This window comes from Gopherus evgoodei, chromosome 15, assembly GCF_007399415.2.
Source record: "Gopherus evgoodei ecotype Sinaloan lineage chromosome 15, rGopEvg1_v1.p, whole genome shotgun sequence".
NCBI lineage: Eukaryota > Metazoa > Chordata > Testudines > Testudinidae > Gopherus > Gopherus evgoodei.
Genome location: NC_044336.1, coordinates 1,205,334 through 1,225,853, shown reverse-complemented (window position 1 = coordinate 1,225,853; position 20,520 = coordinate 1,205,334). Strand labels below are relative to the sequence as shown.

The window sequence follows — 20,520 nt, the reverse complement described above, 5'->3', positions numbered from 1 at the left end:
TGGGGCAAGTAATTCACACCCTCGGTCTTTGTTGGAGCAGATGGGTGTGTCTGGCTCAGCAAGACAGGGTGCTGGAGTCCTGAGATGGCAGGGAAAGCAGGGGTAGAAATAGTCTTGGCACACCAGGTGGTGGCTCCCAAGACAGGTTCTGTGATCCAACCCATCACAGTTACTATCCTGACCCCTGCTCCGAAGGAAAAACACAGAAAAAGGAAAGGACATGCTGCAGAGGTCATGCTGAAGAACATGTTACAAGGAGCCAAGTCTACGTGTGTGCAAGTGATACGCTGAGGCATCTTTATCTTGATGCAACTTGCATCGACCAAGGTTTGTAGTTTAAACATGGCCCTAGTATCAAATACTTCACAGAATTTATATTTGGTTAACTCAATTTAAAACTCTAACTTGACTTGATATTAAAACTTTTAAACAAAAAATGAAATTGGACAAAACTAGATAGGGTGGATGAGACAATGGAATTAAATCAGTGTCAATTTAACAAAATCTAGCAAAATCATTAATATTCTTAGGCTAAGACTGATTCTTAAATGAAATTCAGTCATATGATTACTACAGCTTGAAATTCAGCAGCATTTAGATGTCTCTAGCTGAAAATGGTTAGAATAATGCATACAAAATTTGGGGTACATGAATCACCAATTCTTCCTGGTTCAAAGCAAAAAAGTCACAAATAAACCATTGTCCTGTCTTAGTGCCCAGAGCCAAGTCAGGACATCATATTGACAACCTAACTGAGCCCATCTCTATGTCTGTATGTATCAATTGTACTGGGGTGGGGGGCAGGATTCACAAAGGTTCCTAGACACCTTTCTAGGCACCCCTGTGATTACAACACTCTCACTCATTTGTCATCTATCCCTGTAGGCTCTTAAACTCACTTGGCACCTATGTTTTTGCAGTAAGAATATTCTAGATGCCTTTGTTCCTGCTTCTGGGCATGCACCAGGCTGCCTCACTCCAGGCAATCAAGCTCTTTTTTCTCCCCTAAGCGCCAGTGTAATTCACAAAACCAGGGGAGGGTAGGCAGAGGCCCAATCTGGTAGGCATGATCAGAAGCTGCCTTGCTCCACATAAAACAGCCAGGGCTGTGGGAGGGTGAAAGGAGATGGTTTCCCTCCTAGCTTTTAGCCCAGCGGTTAGAGTGCTTACCCAGGATGTGAACGTTTATGTGAAAGCATGCAGGTTCAAACAGCACCAAGTCAGTTTTAGTTACAATGGTGTCACACTGAAATCCTATAACTCATTCCAGTTTCTGTTTAGAAGAATTTTCCCCAATCTGAAGCACTTTTAAGACTGTAATACTTTTACTATTTCTAACTCTTTTCTTTTTGAAATTAGGATCTTTTTCATAGTTGGATGGAAGTTGTTGGGTTTATCTGACTTGAGTACTTCTCAGTTAACAGGACCTACCAGCCCAAGAGTCTGGTTTTATGGAACAGAACTGAACTCCAATAGGTTCAATATTCTAGAAAAGCAATAACTATCTTCTTCAAGGCCAAATTCCAACTTCCCTTAAGCACAGAAATTCCCTATGGAATTTTAGCAATAACAATTGATTTCTTAAACCTTTGTGAACTTTTTAGCAGCTGGAATTTCTGTAATCTTCTTCATGGCAGGATTTAGGATTTTGTCTTCAGGGACACTTAGAGAGTCATTGGAGCATGGGGACTGGACTCAGGGATATCTACCTCACACATGGGTGCCCTAACCACCAGTCTATAGGGTCATTTTCACTTTCTGTCTTGAGCTAATGACTTTTGGTTCTAAGACAGATTGAGACAGATTGAGATATTCAAATACCAGAATATCTGAGATCTGAGAGACTAGGGCACTTCCCTGAGAGGTGGCAGATCCCTGTTCTAAACCCTTGGATTAGGTGGGGAGGGGCCTTGAATTGGTCTCCCACATCTTGGGTGAATACCCTAACCTCTGAACAAAAGGTTATAAAGGAGATTCCCGCACTGCTGTTAGACAGCCTCTGAAAATGTCTATCATTCTATCATCAGAGCATCATCTCACTTCCATGACTCATGCACTGGAAGCAGAGATATGTGCCTATTTCCATTAAAGGGGCAGGGCTTAGGACATACCATCCTTGTCAGCACGCTACACTGGTTACCTTACATGGCATCCCATGTAGTATGAAGAGATCTGGGGATTGCATTCTAAGGCACCTCTCTCTCCTCATTCATTTTATAAGGGGCTTGATCACATAACTCAAGTCCTTGTGGATCCCACTGCTATTTCTCTGATACTCAAGGTACCCAAAAGTTAGGTATTTGCAACACTCAGTGTCACAAGACTTAAGTCCTTTGGTGGATTCCAGCCTAAAAACTCTATCAGGGATGAATGAGAAGTCACAGCAGACAAGAAAAAGATGGGTTTAGGTGTATAACATCAAACTGAAATGAAGAGGCTGAACACAAAACATTCAGATTTCCCAGCAAGTCATAATCAAGTTCTATCATAATGTGGGAATCTCATCTCAGCCTCTAGCTCTGCATAGCTCTGTTCTAGGAAGGACATTTCATTCTCTGCTTTAATAATGTTGCATGTCCTCACTACATGGCTACTGCAGCCATGACAGACCTTCTGAGATTTGTAGGGATAAGCAAAAATGTTATTCATTTTGCTCATCCCTAGCTAGCACATTTTTATGATGTGTGTCCTGGGTGGATTCTCAAACATCTCATGAGGGATGAGTTGTGCTAGAAGGCTCTTTTGGACTCAGAGCACTCTTCCCTCTAGGTTCTCTGAGGTTCATTAAGGGCTGAGCTCTCACTGAACATTTCCTAAATTCAGGGCATTTAAAGGGTTCTTCCCTGTGTGGATTCTCTGGTGAGCAACAAGGACTGACATCCAACTGAGGCTTTTCCTGCACTTGAAAATTCATAGGGTCTTTCTCATCTTTGGGTTCTCTGATGTGAATGAATGTGTAAGCACTGACTGAAGCTTTTTTCTACTTGCATCTGCAAGATTTCTCTCGTGTGGGTTCCATGACGTTCAATAAGGCTTGAGCTTAGTGAACCTTTTCCAACAGTCAGAGCAGTAGAAGTGTTTCTCTCTTGTGTGGATTCTCCTATGTCTAACAAGGTCTGAGCTCTCACTGCAGCTTTTCCTGCAATCAGGGCAGTTATAGGATCTCGTTTGTGTATGTAGTATCTGATGTTTAAAAAGGTATGACTCCAACTGAACCTTTTCCTGCAGTCAGAGCAGCTATAGGGTTTCTGTCCTATGTGAATTCTCTGTGTGAATTGAGGTGTGAACATTCACTGACGCTTCTCTCGCAGCCAGAGCAGTTGAAGGGTTTTTCTCCTGGTTGGATTATACGATATCTGTTAAGATTTGAGCGCCGACTGAACCTTTTCCCACAGTCAAGGCAGTTAAAGGGCTTCTCGCCTGTGTGCGTTCTCTGATGTTCAATAAGGTATCAACTCTGATTGAACTTTGTTCTGCAATCAGAGCAGCTATTGGCAATGTTCATTCTAATATTTTACATCCATATCGGGAATGAATTTTGTTATGTGCACCAATATGTAGGTGATGTGTGGCGGGGTCGGGGTCCGAGTGGTTCACAGAGTGGGGGGGGGCACTCAGAGCTAGGGCCGAGAGTTGGGGTATGGGGGGGTGAGGGCTCTGGCTGGGGGTGCAGGCTTTGGTGTAGGGCCAGGGATGAGGGGTTTGGCATGCAGGCTGTCCCAAAGAGAAAGGATTCCCCCCAGCCCTCTCTTGCCACACCAGCCCGGGTCCAGGAGAGAGAGTGCCTCTCTGTCTCTCCCCGTCTGCGTTAGCTCTGGGGCGGAGGGAGATGCACCGCTCAACCATCCACAATAGCTCCGGGGTTGGGGCCGGGGAAGAGGGGCCTCTCCTCACCTGGGCAGCCCTTGATAGCCTGCTGCGCAGCCCTGAAGCTTAGAGGGAACTTAGGTTATAGGGTTTCTGTCTTGTGTGAATTTTCTGATGTGCAATAAGGTGTGAGCTTTCACTGAAGCTTTTTCCACAGTTACAGCAGTTATAGGGTTTCTCTCTTGTATGTAGTATCTGATGTTTAATAAGGTATGAGTTTCGACTGAACCTTTTCCCGCAGTCAGAGCAGTTATAGGGTGTCTCTCTTGTATGTATTATCTGATGTTTAATAAGGTATGAGCGCCGACTGAACCTCTTCCTGCAGTCAGAGCAGTTATATGGTTTCTTTCCTGTGTGGATCATACGATGACTGTTAAGATTTGAGCGCCGACTGAAGCTTTTCCCACAGTCAGAGCAGTTGAAGGGGTTCTCACCTGTGTGGATTCTCCTATGTCTAACAAGGTCTGAGATCTGACTGAAGCTTTTCCCACAGTCAGGGCAGTTATAGGGTTTCTCTCCTGTGTGGATTCTCCTATGTCTAACAAGGTCTGAGCTCTGACTGAAGCATTTCCCACAGTCAGGACAGTTATAAGGCGTCTCTCTTGTATGTCGTCTCTGATGTTTAATAAGGTATGAGCTTCGACTGAAGCTTTTCCCACAGTCAGAGCAGTTGAAGGGCTTCTCTCCTGTGTGGGTTCTCTGATGTTCAATAAGACTTGAGTGCTGACAGAAGCTTTTCCCACAGTCACTGCAAGTGTAGAGTCCCTCTTGATGGGGGATTTTCTGTTGATCGGTTTCTTTGTTTCTTTTCACCCCTCTGCTCCTGTGAGAGGATTTACCGCGTTCCTCCCCTGGATGGTTTACCCGCTGCCTTTCTGGCTTGTGCTGCCTCTTACAGGTTTCTCTCTGCTCAGGACTCTGGGAAACATGCCCTTCAGATCTTCCGCATAACATCCCACACAGTGCCACTTGCTCAGGACCTTCCTGCTGAAGACTCTCCTCACTGGTCTCACTCACTGTCCTCTCCGCTGTGGGATAGAGAAATAATCCAGACAGGAGTCATTCTCTGTGCTGGAGGGAAAGAAAATTCTGATAGGGGAATAGGAAAAGGGGGGAACACACCCAAATAACAGCTGTGGAGGTTGAAATAACATGAGCTGAGTTCATCCTCTTTCCTCAAAACCCTGCCCCAGAGGAGAGTATCCATCTTTCCTCCACATCCTCTCACTGGAGATGAAGACAGCCTGAAGGGTCAAATACATCTGCTATGAGGATACAATAATTGGTTTCTGAATCAGTTTAGCTGATTCCTCACCTGTGTGGATGTCGCTGATGCGCTCCCCTTCCTCAGAGCCCTGGAGATCTGGGACCCGCAGCTCCTCCCCTCGCTCCGTCCAGGAGATCACATTAGGTTTGGAAATTGGAAATCCTGCTTGGGAAACAATTCATCAAGTGTTGATTATGTTCATTAAGGTCAGTCCTATTACTACTTCCAGACCCAGGATCCCAGTCACCCACCCAGAGAGGCTCCTTCCCCATCTTACAGAGACTAGGCTATAGATCATACAAGATCCCATGACACACTCATCTGGAGTAACGGTGCATCACCTCTGCCTCGGGGAATGCCCCAGCTTATTCCCTGGGGGAGCTGAGCGCTCTGCTACACTCTAGGGTACAACTGAATCTCCATCACAGCCCGTTCCATTCCCCGTATCCCAGGCCAGAACAGGAACACATTACTTAAAATGTGAGCTCCTGTGAGGGCTTGTAGGTCTGAAACCAAGGCACAGAGGCAGTGCTCAAACTGCAGCTGTCACCTGTCAGATCACTTAGAACGTGTAGAGAAAGGATCTCGCAGAGTTCTAGCTCCCCCAGGGCTCTGTTCACAAAGCTCCTGACCGGGGGGCATGGCTAGCCCCACTCTTTGGTTTGGATGCACTATTTAATCCAGAAGAAGAGAGAGGAAGTTGTCCAAGGAACTAGGTGAATGCTTGGCTAGCTGCTTCAGACCCTGCCTACGCTCCAGAGTCCTGAACTTCTTACTGCCTGTGCCTGTGCGGGACCCTCCATCTGCCCACAATAGTTGCTGCTCCCACAGCTGGCCACGGTGGTGTTTGGCTGTGCTGATCCTCTGTGGGGGTAGGGGTGTGTGTGGCTATTGTTGCAGCTGAGCTCCCCTTCTGCTGCCTTGGTTCTACTCTGCCAAGAGGAACCAGCATTTCACAGAGATCAGCCATAGCCAGGATAGGACTCCAGAAAATGCACCCTCCTTCCCAAGGTTCAGCACATTGGCACAAGAGGTAGCCCTGGAGACACTAACAGCAGCTGGACCCCACCCCAGAATTCTGTTATATGCCCTTCCTTACTGGGCCCTTCCACTCACACCTTTGGCCAAGGCAGAACATGGACAAGATGGTAGTGAAGCACATTGAAACCTTGGTTGTGGGAAGAGTAGGACCATTGTTATGTCCCTGAATCTGCTGTAGCTTGGGAGGGGACGTGGAGGGGACAGTCTCTCATGCAGAAGCCAGGGATTATTGGGGCTGATCCTCCTGACACATGGGGGGCCAATGAAGAATCCTTAGCCAAACTCAACCCAGCTACTCCAGAGCCCACACAGCTTCTGATAGCTAAGGGGACAGAAATCCTTACCAAGAGAGATCACGGTCTCATAATTCTCCTGCATCACATCCCTGTAGAGGGCTCTCTGACCCGGGTCAAGCAGAGCCCATTCCTCCTCGGAGAAATACACAGCCACCTCCTCAAAGGTCACCGGCTCCACTGCAGCCATTTCCTTTCCTTGTCTCTGGAGGGCATGGGATGATCTGGAGCAAGACATGGGTGTTCTGCAGCCTGTCAGGGTGATAAGGGCAATTGGAGACATTTCAGGAAGGGCTTTAATCCTTTCCACACCCCCACTGCTCCCAGACTCTTTCCCTATTGACAGACATTCTAGACTCTGATTTTTGGACAAATGCTTGAGTCTAGATATTACATAAACAACACATAAAACTTAGATCCCAAATCCATACTCATTTCTCTCAATATGTGGTTTGAGTTTCCAGATTACTGCGCTTGCAACAATGGAATTCAGTTCTGAGTGTCCAGTGTTTCTGATTAACAAGCTGCTTATTCAACTGCTCGAATATGGATTTAGGTGTCTAAATTTAGGCTCCTCTTTATTTAGGCCCCTAGTCTTTATCAATCTATCTGTAGTACAAAACTAGGCCCTCTCACCAGGACTAAAGAAACAGACTTTTTAAACCCTCTCCACAACAGAGATTAGGTGAAGTCAATGGGACCATTCAGATGCTTAATATTAAACATGTGTGGTGAGTGTTTGCAGGATGATATCCTAAGATCCATAGATTCAGATTCAGGGCCAGCCCACAACATTTTGGCACCTGAGGTGGGGAGCTCAAATGACACCCCCATGCCACTCGCTTGGGCCAAAACTTTGAAAGGTCTCAATTCTGCCTTCTTCCTGTTCTACTCCTCTCATGGTACTGCTCTGCTACCTACCCCACTAAAGGAGAACTAACAGCTTAAAATGTCTTATTCAAAAATGTTAAGTAACACTTAACTTTCAAACCCCTGAACAGCAAATGTAACTTTTCTTGTCTGCATAGTAAACACTGGTATTTTTATCTGTTTGAATAATCAAAGTGGAGCTTTCCCTGCCTTCTTGGTTGCAAAGATTTGAACTGCTTCCTGCTGAAGGGCCACAGTCTGGGCCAGCTCATCCTCTATTGAGATGGTTGCAAGGATGACCAGCCTCTCCTGTGTCACTGTGGAGCATAGATGTGTTTTTATTAACTTCAGCTTGGAGAAGCTGCGTTCCCCATTGGCAACTGTTACAGGAAGTGTTAGAAGTATGTGTAGAGCAACAAAAGCATTTAGAAAGAGGTTGGTCATCTTATTTGTGCACATATATTCCAGAACAGCCTTTGGAGTTGATCCTGCTGAAATGTATCTTGAAAGGGCTTTCAGTTCATCACCTAAATCACTTGCATCAATATCGTGCATGTCATCATGCGTCAACACTGTCTCTAGAGCCCTGCATTGCTGGTATAGGTCTTCTTCAGGTATAGTGAGGAGTTTGGGAATATCATACAACATTACAAATATACTGCTGTGTTTCTTGAGCTGCATGAAACATTCTTCAACTGACTGTATTGCACAATCTAGGATCTGGTTAAAGAATTCAACTTTGAATTGTTGTTTGGGATCTCTCATGGGATTATTCTGTGTCTTGTAATCAAAATGTCATCTTCTTGAATGGGTGGGAAAATAGCTTCAGTGTGAAGTTCCTCTGCCAACTTCTGTGCACTCTTCAGAACGTTTTAAATCCCTCATCTGATCAGTAAGACTGTAGGTATGACTTTGCTTTGTCCAGTTGTTCCATTGCTCCAGATATATCAAGGTCAACACCTCGGATTCTCTTGCTTACAACATTTATTTCAAAACAGTATGTCATGCCACAACACTAAGCCACACAGAAATTTTAAGTTATGCATGTTTCTGGTGATTCCATTTCCCTCTGCCACTGTTCTCCCATGAACAGTTCCTGTCATAGCAATATCCTCCATAATGGCAACTATGTTACCATCGATCTTCTCAGTTTAGTGTTTGATAGGCTTTATCACCTCCATTCGACTTTTCCATCATGTGGCACTCAGTGGTTTCAGTGTCAGAGAGGATGTTCCCAGATGTTGCTTCAAAATTTGCCATCAATGAGTTGATGCAGAGAAAAATACATAGATGCTTCGAATTACATTAAAATATTCAGCAGCCTCACTAGAAGCTGATGCTGCATCACCCATCACCAAGTTCAATGAATGAGAACTGCACGGGACAAAAAAACCTCCAGGATTTAACTCTCGGTTCCATGTCTGCATTCCTGTGTTCTTTCCTCTCATGTTGGCACCATTATTGTAGCCCTGACCACTCATGTCAACTATCACAATTCCCGTATCAACCAGCTTTTAAGAAGCACATTTGTCATACCAGCTCCTGTAGTATCATCAATGACAATAAATTCTAGAAAATGTTCTCTGACAGTCACTATTGTAGGGACATTTTTCACTAGGTTCTGTTGTTACAAAACACACCAATCAAGTCATTTGTTCCTTACGGCTGATGTCAGGTGTGCAGTTCAGAATAACAGAGTAATATCTTGCTGACTTCAGACCTGCCACAATCTTCTGTTTGACTTTTGTTGGCAGTAACTGTAAGATCTCCTTTTGAATTGGTTTTCCAAGGTAGTGGGGTGTGTACATTTCTTGGGTGGTGACTTAGATGCTCCTGGAGTACAGCATCAAACTCAGCATCAGTTCCACAATTTCAAGGAAGTTTCCATTGTTTGCACATACAGCTCATCTGAAGTGCCACACAGTGCTAGGTTTTGGGTAATAAGTAGTCTCACAATGGCAATGAGCCTTTTCAGAACATTTTGCCAGTAAAGAGACTCTGATGCACTCTTCTCTTGATTCTGATCATCTATGGTGGCCTTTAAACTTAGTCTCATCTCAAGCTCTTTCCACCTAAGGAACGCTCTCTAGTGATTTGCTGCCTTCTCATGGCATGCCAGATTTCTAGCCAGATTTTTCTAGTTCTTTGTTCCTGTAGAACCCAATGTGGCTGGAACATTAGACTGGAAGAGTTTGCAACAAAAACAGTATGCAGCATTCTGGGTTTTTGAGTACATAAGCCATGGCCTCTCCATTTTGTCACCATTGGGGATTTCACACCAGTAATGTGTTGGATGGAAACTTCTATTTTCATTGTCTTTGGGGAACATTAAGTTTTTCACTTGCTGTGGCTTATGCAGTACAAGGAAGTCTCATAGGCTACTGCTCAAGTGGGTCCACAGTCCTGGATCATCTAGACTTAAGGAACTAAACTCAGCAGCAGCTGTTTCTTGCACCTCCACCTCACTCTTCTCTGATCTACACTTTTCTTCAGGAATGTGCATGGTTACATCCATTTGAGATGGAGATATGGATGCTGAAGTAGCTGCCAGGTCACCTGCACTCTGACTAAATAGACGATCAGGCATCTTCTCACCACTCACATCCTCACTGGGGCCAGAAGGCTCACTGTGAACATTTGTGTCTATGTATCTCAGGAGAGCTCCTTCCTGCTTAGATAGAAAAGCTTCCTTTGCTTTCTTTCTTTTTCTGAATGCTGCCCCAGAGGGGCATTTTCTTCTTTCACTCATGACTGCTGTTCTGTGCCAGCTATAGTGGCTCTCAACACTCAGTTGGTAGCAGGGCCTGAGTGAGGGAAAATATCAGCGTCTTGAGGGCCTAACTGGCTCCTACTACTTCAGTTGACTGCCTGTTCTCCTCAAGTGGGTTCAGGGAAGCAGCAGGAAAAGGAAGCTCCCTGAGAAGCTGGTGTTAATCACTCCAGGCTCCTGGGGGTGCTCGAGAGGTACATAAGAGGCTCCTCCTCCTCTCTCTTCCCTGCAGCTCCCGCTGCTTTCTGTTATTCCCTCTCACCTTTTCTCCGGCCTGCCTGTTATGTCTCTTGTGCCCTCCTTCCTCCAGCACAGCACTCCACTATCTCTGTGTAGCTAGAGCAGAGAAAATACATATGCACCAGCAGCAGACACAATTTTCTACACTCTGGGTCCTAGTGCCTCCATCCCCACAGTCTGGCATCTGAGGCGCTGCCTCAGTTTGCCTCATGGTAAGGCCAGCCCTGTTCACAGTATCAGAAGGGATTGTTAGCCATGTAGTCTGACCTACTATTTGTCATAAGCCATTACACTTAACCCATTTACCAAACTGGTATTTCCCAAAAATATATTTTCTGGAAAGTCATCCTGTCTTGATTTGAAAACATCAAGAGATGGAGAATCCGGCATTTCCTTTGGTCATTTGTTTCACTGGCTAATCATCTTCACTATTAAACATTTGTGCCTACTCTCTAATCTGAATTTGTCTGGCTTCCACTTTCAATTGTTTGTTCACAGTAAGCCTTTATCCACTCGACCATGGGTTCTCAAACTTCATTGCACTGCGACCCCCTTTTGACAATAAAAATTACTACACAACCCCAGGAGGAGGGATTGAAACCTGAGCTTGCTTGAGCACTGCCAGCCCAGGTTGAGGGGCCAAAGTCTGAGCCCCACCACCCCAGGTGGGGAGGAGGAGGGCAAAGCCAAAGCCCAAAGGTGTCAGCCCCAGCCATGAAGCCTGTAACCTGAGCCCCACCACCCAGGGCTGAAGCCTCAGGATTCATCTTTGGCCAGCCCCAGGTTCCAGCAAGTCTAAACCAGCCCTGGTGACCCCATTAAAATGTGGTTGCAACCCACTTTGGGGTCAAGACCCCAGTTTGAGAACCGCTGCACTAGACTGAAGAGCCCATGGGGATCCATTAGTTTCTCTCCATGAACATACTTGTATAGTGTAAGCAAGTCAGCTTTCAGTCTTTCAACATATTTATTTGTTTAAACTATTGCTATATTTAAACTGAACAGATTAAATATTTAAATCTCTCAGATTTAAGGTGCTGCAATTTATGTGCACTAACTTCACTTTTTTCGTGTCACACCATGTAGATAAGCCCTTAATAAGGCAACAGAATAGCAGGAATTTAAGGTAAAAACCCTATGTTAATTCTTTTAGTTCAGAGGTCTCCAACCTTTTTGTGCCCAAGATAACTTTTTGAATCTAAGGGCAACTCAGGAACTACCCCACCTCTTCTTCAAGGCCCTGCCCCTTCTCCAAAGCCCCACCCCCTCACTCCTTCCCCACCCCTGCTCTCGTTCGCTCACTCTCCCATACTCTCACTCACTTTTGCTGAGCTAGGGGAGGGGGTTGGGGTTCGGGAGGGGGTGCAGGCTCTGGGCTGGGGCCGAGGGGGCTCTGGACTGAACCTGGGACATGGTTGGGGAGCAGGAGGGATGAGGGGTCCCCTGAACCCATAACCTGAGCCACATCAAAAACCTTTCTGTTTACAGCAGAGAGGAGCGGACAGGGAACTGTAGACGGGAATTTGCGAGAGTTTGACAGAGGGAGGCTTACAATGGTGAGGAGGACCCGCAACACCTGTGCCAGCACTGCTTCTGTCTCCTCCACCTGCGCCTGTAGCCAGACAGAGCACCAAAGCATGGATGCTTTTACCCAGATTCTGGTGTGGGCTTGCAAAGACTGTAAATTGCAATTTCCACTTACTGATATCCAGGCTGGGGGTGGCATCCAATGTGAAAGGTGCCTGCTGGTGGAATCTCTCAGGCAGCAGGTGGGAGAGCTACAGGAGGAGGTGGCCAGGCTGAGGAACATCTATGTCCATGAGCAATTCCTGGACAGTATCCATGTGGAGACAGCTGATGGTGCTGTCCCAGTTGACAGGACTACCGACACACCAGTGGAGGAGGAGATGCCTCAGGGTGTATCTGACACACCAGTGGAGGAGGAGGCTCAGGGTGGACACAGCCAGCTGGTTACTTCTAGCAGCAGGCAGTGCTCCACCGCTGCTGCGAACCCTCCTGTTGTGGTAAAAGATAACCATTATGCTCTTCTTGATACAGGAGAGAAGAAATCACCCCCAACAGTGAAGGGGGTGAAGCCTCGTACCCCTAAGGCTGGGAGGTCTGCTGCCACCACTGATAAGAAACGTAGGGTAGTGGTGGTTGGAGACTCTCTGCTGAGGGGGACGGAGACACCCATCTGTCGCCCTGACCGTTCATCCCGGGAGGTATGCTGCCTACCAGGGGCCCATATCCAAGATGTTACAGAGGCTTTGTCGAGAATTATCCGGCCTTCTGACTACTATCCCATGCTACTCATCCATGTGGGCACAAATGATACTGCGAGGTGTGACGCTGAGCAGATCAAGAGTGACTACAGGGCTCTGGGAGTACGGGTTAAGGAGTTTGGAGCGCAGGTGGTATTCTCTTCGATTCTTCCTGTTGAAGGTAGGGGTCCGGGCAGAAACAGATGCATCGTGGAGGTGAATGCCTGGCTGCGAAGATGGTGTCGCCAGGAGGGCTTTGGCTTCCTCGACCACGGGATGCTATTTGAGGAAGGACTGCTAGGAACAGATGGCGTTCACCTTTCGAAGCGGGGAAAGGCCTTATTTGCGCACAGACTGGCTAACCTAGTAAGGAGGGCTTTAAACTAGGTTCGACGGGGACAGGTGAGCAAAGCCCACAGGTAAGTGGGGAACAAGACCTGGGAGATGGGTTGGAAACAGGAGGGAGCACAGGCTATAATGGCAGAGAGGAAGGAGGGTCAGGGCGAAGCTGGGAGGCAAGATCAAACCAGTATCTTAGATGCCTTTATACAAATGCAAGAAGTATGGGTAATAAGCAGGAAGAACTGGAAGTGCTAATAAATAAATACAACTATGACATTATTGGCATTACTGAAACTTGGTGGGATAATACACACGACTGGAATGTTGGTGTGGATGGGTATAGTTTGCTCAGGAAGGATAGACAGGGGAAAAAGGGAGGAGGTGTTGCCTTATATATTAAAAATGTACACACTTGGACTGAGGTGGAGATGGACATAGGAGACGGAAGGGTGGAGAGTCTCTGGGTTAGGCTAAAAGGGGTAAAAAACACAGGTGATGTCGTGCTGGGAGTCTACTACAGGCCACCTAATCAGGCGGAAGAGGTGGATGAGGCTTTTTTCAAACAACTAACAAAATCATCCAAAGCCCAAGATTTGGTGGTGATGGGGGACTTCAACTATCCAGATATATGTTGGGAAAATAACACCGCGGGGCACAGACTATCCAATAAGTTCCTGGACTGTATTGCAGATAACTTTTTATTTCAGAAAATTGAAAAAGCTACTAGGGGGGAAGCTGTTCTAGACTTGATTTTAACAAATAGGGAGGAACTTGTTGAGAATTTAAAAGTAGAAGGAAGCTTGGGTGAAAGTGATCATGAAATCATAGAATTTGCAATTCTAAGGAAGGGTAGAAAGGAGTACAGCAGAATAGAGACAATGGATTTCAGGAAGGCGGATTTTGGTAAGCTCAGAGAGCTGATAGGCAAGGTCCCATGGGAATTAAGACTGAGGGGAAAAACAACTGAGGAAAGTTGGCAGTTTTTCAAAGGGACGCTATTAAGGGCCCAGAAGCAAGTTATTCCGATGGTTAGGAAAGATAGAAAATGTGGCAAAAGACCACATTGGCTTACCCTTGAGATCTTGCGTGACCTACAAAATAAAAAGGCGGCATATAAAAAATGGAAACTAGGTCAGATCACGAAGGATGAATATAGGCAAATAACACAGGAATGCAGAGGCAAGATTAGAAAAGCAAAGGCACAAAATGAACTCAAACTAGCTATGGGAATAAAGGGAAACAAGAAGACTTTTTATCAATACATTAGAAGCAAGAGGAAGACTAAGGACAGGGTAGGCCCACTGCTCAATGAGGAGGGGGTAACAGTAACGGGAGACTTGGAAATGGTAGAGATGCTTAATGACTTCTTTGTTTCGGTCTTCACTGAGAAGTCTGAAGGAATGTCTAGTATAGTGAATGCTTACGGGAAGAGGGTAGGTTTAGAAGAGAAAATAAGGAAAGAGCAAGTAAAAAAGCACTTAGAAAAGTTAGATGCCTGCAAGTCACCAGGGCCTGATGAAATGCATCCTAGAATACTCAAGGAGTTAATAGAGGAGGTATCTGAGCCTCTAGCTATTATCTTTGGGAAATCATGGGAGACGGGGGAGATTCCAGAAGACTGGAAGGGGGCAAATATAGTGCCCATCTATAAAAAGGGAAATAAAAACAACGCAGGAAACTACAGACCAGTTAGTTTAACTTCTGTGCCAGGGAAGATAATGGAGCAGGTAATCAAAGAAATCATCTGCAAACACTTGGAAGGTGGTAAGGTGATAGGGAATAGCCAGCATGGATTTGTAAAGAACAAATCGTGTCAAACTAATCTGATAACGTTCTTTGATAGGATAACGAGCCTTGTGGATAAGGGAGAAGCGGTGGATGTGATATACCTAGACTTTAGTAAGGCATTTGATACAGTTTCGCATGATATTCTTATAGATAAGCTAGGAAAGTACAATTTAGATGGGGCTACTATAAGGTGGGTGCATAACTGGCTGGATAACCGTACTCAGAGAGTAGTTGTTAATGGCTCCCAATCCTGCTGGAAAGGTATAACAAGTGGGGTTCCGCAGGGGTCTGTTTTGGGACCGGTTCTGTTCAATATCTTCATCAACGATTTAGATGTTGGCATAGAAAGTACGCTTATTAAGTTTGCGGACGATACCAAACTGGGAGGGATTGCAACTGCTCTGGAGGACAGGGTCAAAATTCAAAATGATCTGGACAAATTGGAGAAATGGTCTGAGGTAAACAGGATGAAGTTCAATAAAGATAAATGCAAAGTGCTCCACTTAGGAAGGAACAATCAGTTTCACACATACAGAATGGGAAGAGACTGTCTAGGAAGGAGTATGGCAGAAAGAGATCTAGGGGTCATAGTGGACCACAAGCTTAATATGAGTGAACAGTGTGATACTGTTGCAAAAAAAGCAAACGTGATTCTGGGATGCATTAACAGGTGTGTTGTAAACAAGACACGAGAAGTCATTCTTCCGCTTTACTCTGCGCTGGTTAGGCCTCAACTGGAGTATTGTGTCCAGTTCTGGGCACCGCATTTCAAGAAAGATGTGGAGAAATTGGAGAGGGTCCAGAGAAGAGCAACAAGAATGATTAAAGGTCTTGAGAACATGACTTATGAAGGAAGGCTGAAGGAATTGGGTTTATTTAGTTTGGAAAAGAGAAGACTGAGAGGGGACCTGATATCAGTTTTCAGGTATCTAAAAGGGTGTCATCAGGAGGAGGGAGAAAACTTGTTCACCTTAGCCTCCAATGATAGCACAAGAAGCAATGGGCTTAAACTGCAGCAAGGGAGATTTAGGTTGGACATTAGGGATGCAAACTCTAGGAGGTAGATTGGATGCAGGAGGGGGCTCTGGCCTGAGGCAGAGTGTTGGGGTGCAGGAGAGGGTGAAGGATGCTGGCTTCAGAAGGGGACTCAGGGATGAGGGTTGGAATGTGGCCTCCCGCCGGGCTGCACTTACCTTGGGTGGCTCCCAGTTGGCAGCAGGTGCAGCGAGTCTAAGGCAAGCTCCCTGCTTACCCCAGCCCTACATCGCTCCTGGAGGGGGCCAACATGCCCCTGCGACCCTGGGGTGTGGGAGGGCACATGGCTCCATGCACTACCCCTCTCTGCAGGCAATGGGAGCTATAGGGATGGTGCTTGCAGGCAGGAGCAGCAGGGCTGTGGGGCTGCAGGTTGGGGCCAGAGTAGGCAGGGAGTCTGCTTTAGTGGCAGCCACACTGCACTACTGCTGGAGATCGCAATTGACTGGGCGATTCTCTACGATTGACCAGTCTATCATGATTGACTGGTTGGTGACCACTCAACTAGATCAAGGTGACTCTGCAAGTCAATAGCAGATGTGAAGTTTCAGGAACATAAGGAAAATAGCACAGATGTCCCGCAATGGTTTAGTATTTCTTTTCAGTGTTACATCAAGACTTCATCTTACATTTCATTCAATTTAGAACAAAAGAAATCATAGTAATATCTTTATGCTACACAATCGCAACAATCAGAGCTCTCTCCTTACTACATGGTATATATCTTGTGGAAATGGAGCATTTTGTTTGTTTGCTTTTAATAAAAACATCAACAACAAATGTGTTTCGTCTAACTTTTTATCCTATTTTACATCTACATTCCAAATGTAGCTCTACCTATCAATCTGGAGTGGCATCAACAATGCTTGAAAAATACTTGGCATTTCGAATATCATCAAGAAATCTTGTTTGCACAAATGACTAACAGAGCTCAATAAACTCGTTTTGTATGCGTGTGGAGAGATAATGGACTTGCACGCACTTTTGATTTTCTTGTGACTCTCTAACACGTTTAACATGCTCTGATAAAAGTGGGTCATATTTTCTGAGGAGCTCAACTATGCCTAGAAAGTTTAAATTTGCACGATCACCAATATGTTGACTGGAACCAAAGAAAGAAAATACCCACTCAGGAAAAAAAAAAAGGATGATATTCAGGATGCGCTCAACAAGTTTTTTCTAGTTATTAGTTTCTGTAGAGAGTTCAGTCAAGAGTAAATTCTTGAAGGGCCAAAATCCATTTAATGTGGATGTAAGATCTTAACTGCAGTTTCTGCTAAGAAATTTTCATATAGGCCTGGAGTCCACAGCTTGGCCTGAGCCACGGGGGCTAGCCAACAGAGAACAATATACAGCTAAGAGAAAGCTGGGGTAAACAGATAACATGGTGTGTTTCAAGTCAGTGAGCAGAGTCAGCATAACTCCGAATGTAATTGGGCGTCCTTATCATGAGTTATAGACACATGAAGCACTGAGAAAGGCCTAATGGTTACTCTCTAATGCAGAGAGGAGATAGTGGTACAATACCCCTCAGACCCCAGACAGAGTTCGGGTAGAGGCCTAATATGATTGACATGAGTTATGACACCCTCCCCTCACAAATGTATGCCAATCCTAGCCCACAGAAATGCAAAGGTAAACTTATAAATTTTTATGTACTAATTAATACTTTTTTGCTTTAAATCTCCAGGAATGTACCTGTTAGTCAACTGGCAGAACTGCTACCTCATTCCCCTGGACCCCAAAGTTAGGATTTAACCCATACACTTTAAGAGACATAGTTTGGGGGTAATTACTTGTGTGTCAGCAATATGTTAATTTGAGCCTTGGGTGGTGCCATTATGTAATCTTTTAGACCATTGGCTTATTGTGCTATCTTGTCTTGCTGCTAGAACCTATCCAAGGGCTTGGGAAAACCCATCCCCATTGCATCTCTCCACCCAGTGAGCACTCTATATAATCTATTGTAACTAATTGTTCGGCAGTGTCTCTGAGCCTGATAAGCAAAGTGACACTCCACCAGCACTGTGCGTAATAAGCTCCTGTGCTTGACTCTACATGGTGTGAATTTATGTTCCTTCAATTCTCAACTGAACTTTTAGCTGATGCTGCCCTACTGGCTGATTTCCATGCAACCTAGTTTTCTTTTTGTGACATTGAATTCTCATATGATGGTATTCAGCCTTTCAACTTCCTCCAACCTCTGTTGATGCTCCATCCTGATTGATCAGAGAGAACTGATGCATTTGCAGCACTTTTGTTCAAAATGAAGCAGGGCGCACAGTACAGAGATTGTTCTTCCGTACTCCAGCATAACCAGACTCTTGTGCAGGTCTCACTATTTGGAAGAGTTTTTGAATGTCAGTAGACAAGCAGGGAAAGTAAGATTATCAGTATCTCATGGAATGTTACTTGGAATTTCAAAACCACTAATTTAAAGAAAAGACTGCATTTGAGCAGCATTGCTCTTGTCGATAATTCCAATGTCAGTCACAGTCAAACTTGTAGTACTCATGAATCTCTCTTGCTGCGTCAGATCTATATCTTCCTGTTGCTGTTGAGTTTCTTGGTCATACACAGGATCTTCTGCTGCATCTGTTACTGTTGGCACATCTCCTTCTTAACTACTGTCCTGATGTTCAGGTATTGACATTGAAATATCACCTGTTGCAGTTATGGAGTTTTCATTATCTGTAGCATTGTTTGTTGGGTAAGGTATGTTTTCCAGTGGTTTGAGGAATGAAGTTATTGGCTTTGAGCTCTTAGCTGCTGCTTCACTGGGTTGTTTTTGCCGTCTCTTGCTTGCACCACTTACAAATCTCCTTTTCATAGTGATCTATCTCGTCTAGAGGTAGGCAACTTATGGCACATGTGCCAAAGATAGCAAGCGAGCTGATTTTCAGTGGCACTCACACTGCCTGGGTCATGGCCACTGGTCTGAGGGGCTCTGCATTTTAATTTAATTTTAAATGAAGCTTCTTAAACATTTTAAAAACCTTATTTACTTTACATACAACAATAGTTTAGTTATATGTTATAGACTTATAGAAAGAGATCTTCTAAAAACGTTAAAATGTATTACTGGCATGCAAAATCTTAAATTAGAGTGAATAAATGAAGACTTGGCATACCACTTCTGAAAGATTGCTGACCCCTGATCCAGTCAATATGTAGCCTATCCACACCTGAAATATTCTGCTGTAAATAAGTAGCTTATCTACACTTGAAATCTTCCACTGTCAACATGTACACAAATGCTGAAAAGGCTTAAAATGAAGGACTACTAATGAAGAACACAAAATGAAACAGTCAGACAGGTTATTATCCTTATCACTGAATCAAAACTCAAGAACACAAGGTATAACAGGCTGAGTTGAAGACAAAGGGATGATATATAAATAGGAAACACGGAAACGGATACAGAGGAATAATGTCCAAAAATTTCAAACGTGTGTCCTCACAGAACTCACTGTACAAGATTGTCCTCACAAATTTTCACCTTGAATCTGGGCCCACAGACTATGAAAGCCTATGTTGATGGCAAAGCTACCAAGCTAGGGCTCAACCAACCAACCAGTCACCTCTTTTAGCTACCATATGAAGATACTAATGAGGAATTCTCACACATAAATAATTCCTTAGTCAACTAGATGTAAAACTATAAGGACACTAAAATGTAGCAAGTATCAGGAGGTAGCCATGTTAGTCTGTATCCACAAAAACAACCAGGAGTCCAGTAGCACCTTAAAGACTAACAGATTTATTTGGGCATAAGCTTTTGTGAGTAAAAAACATCTTTCAAACTCACTTAATCCAGCACCAGCAACTAGTGGTGATTTGTTTATATAATCAACTGATCTGAGATATTTATGAACATTTTTAACTCTTTAATATGACAAAATCTATATCAGTTAATAAAAAATGTCTTTTATCAGATCACATCTCTTATTTGCTTAAATTAGCAGCTCTAAGCTGAGAGCATGTGGTCTGATAGGGATGCACATAAAAAAAAGTTGCGAAACTTATCAACAGGAGCGGCTCCAGGCACCAGCAGGCCAAGCGCGTGCTTGGGGCAGCAAGCCATGGGGGGCGCTCTGCCGGTTGCCACGAGGGCGAGGGCGGCAGGCAGGCTGCCTTTGATGGCATGACTGCGGAGGGTCCGCTGGTCCTGCGGCTTTGGCGGACCTCCCGCAGGCGTGCCGCAGATTCTGTAGGACCAGGGACCTCCCGCAGGCAAGCTGCCGAAGGCAACCTGCCTGCCATGCTTGGGGCGGCAAATGCCAAAAAAATTAACAAGTGTCTAAATTTGAAGCCTGCTTTGAGGTTGAGGCCCAGGGCAAATGGCCCTCCTGGCCCCCCCTCTAATTGGCCCCGGCTGGCAGTACCTGTGTATCCTGTTCTTAACTCTGGTGCCTACCCATTGCCCTGATGTGATGGGACTGAGCAGCCTCGGCTGCTGAGGAGCAGCAAAGCAGCAGATGGTGCCATTGCCCTACCCCTGGGTCTGTCTCCTCACCTGCAGGATCCGGTGTAACGACGGAAACAAGTCCCGCTCCAGATTCTCGACTTTGGCTGCACCGAGCATGCGCAGATGAACTGAGCATGCGCAGTAACCTTTGCTGTCGCCGCTGCCCTCTCTCTGCCCTTACGATTTGCTGCCTCCTCTTTGGTGGGGGTTAAAAGCACCGAGGGGGGCAAATCGCAGCGGAGGGGCTGCCAGGTCTGAGCAGGGGGCAAAAATTT

General features: G+C 45.3%; 2 protein-coding genes and 1 pseudogene across 3 annotated transcripts in view; 1 reads left to right on the top strand and 2 right to left on the bottom strand.

Moving 5' to 3' along the window:
- The window catches only part of LOC115635683 (zinc finger protein 239-like), an 811,791-nt gene that overhangs the window by 407,439 nt on the left and 383,832 nt on the right, over window positions 1-20,520 (top strand). The window lies entirely within an intron of this gene.
- LOC115635664 overlaps window positions 1-20,520 on the bottom strand; it is a 1,110,108-nt pseudogene that overhangs the window by 968,078 nt on the left and 121,510 nt on the right.
- LOC115635682 (zinc finger protein OZF-like) lies at window positions 33-20,396 on the bottom strand. 2 transcript variants are annotated; one of them, XM_030534798.1, is made up of 4 exons: window positions 20,294-20,396; window positions 6,520-6,720; window positions 5,183-5,299; window positions 33-4,895 (listed from the first exon to the last, which is right to left on the bottom strand). In XM_030534798.1, exons 1-4 carry the CDS (start codon window positions 20,379-20,381, stop codon window positions 3,934-3,936), a joined length of 1,368 nt encoding a protein of 455 aa, XP_030390658.1. In that variant the 5' UTR covers window positions 20,382-20,396; the 3' UTR covers window positions 33-3,933. The 2 variants fall into 2 exon arrangements, with proteins under 2 accessions (XP_030390658.1, XP_030390659.1); XM_030534799.1 differs by having other exon boundaries at window positions 5,183-5,296.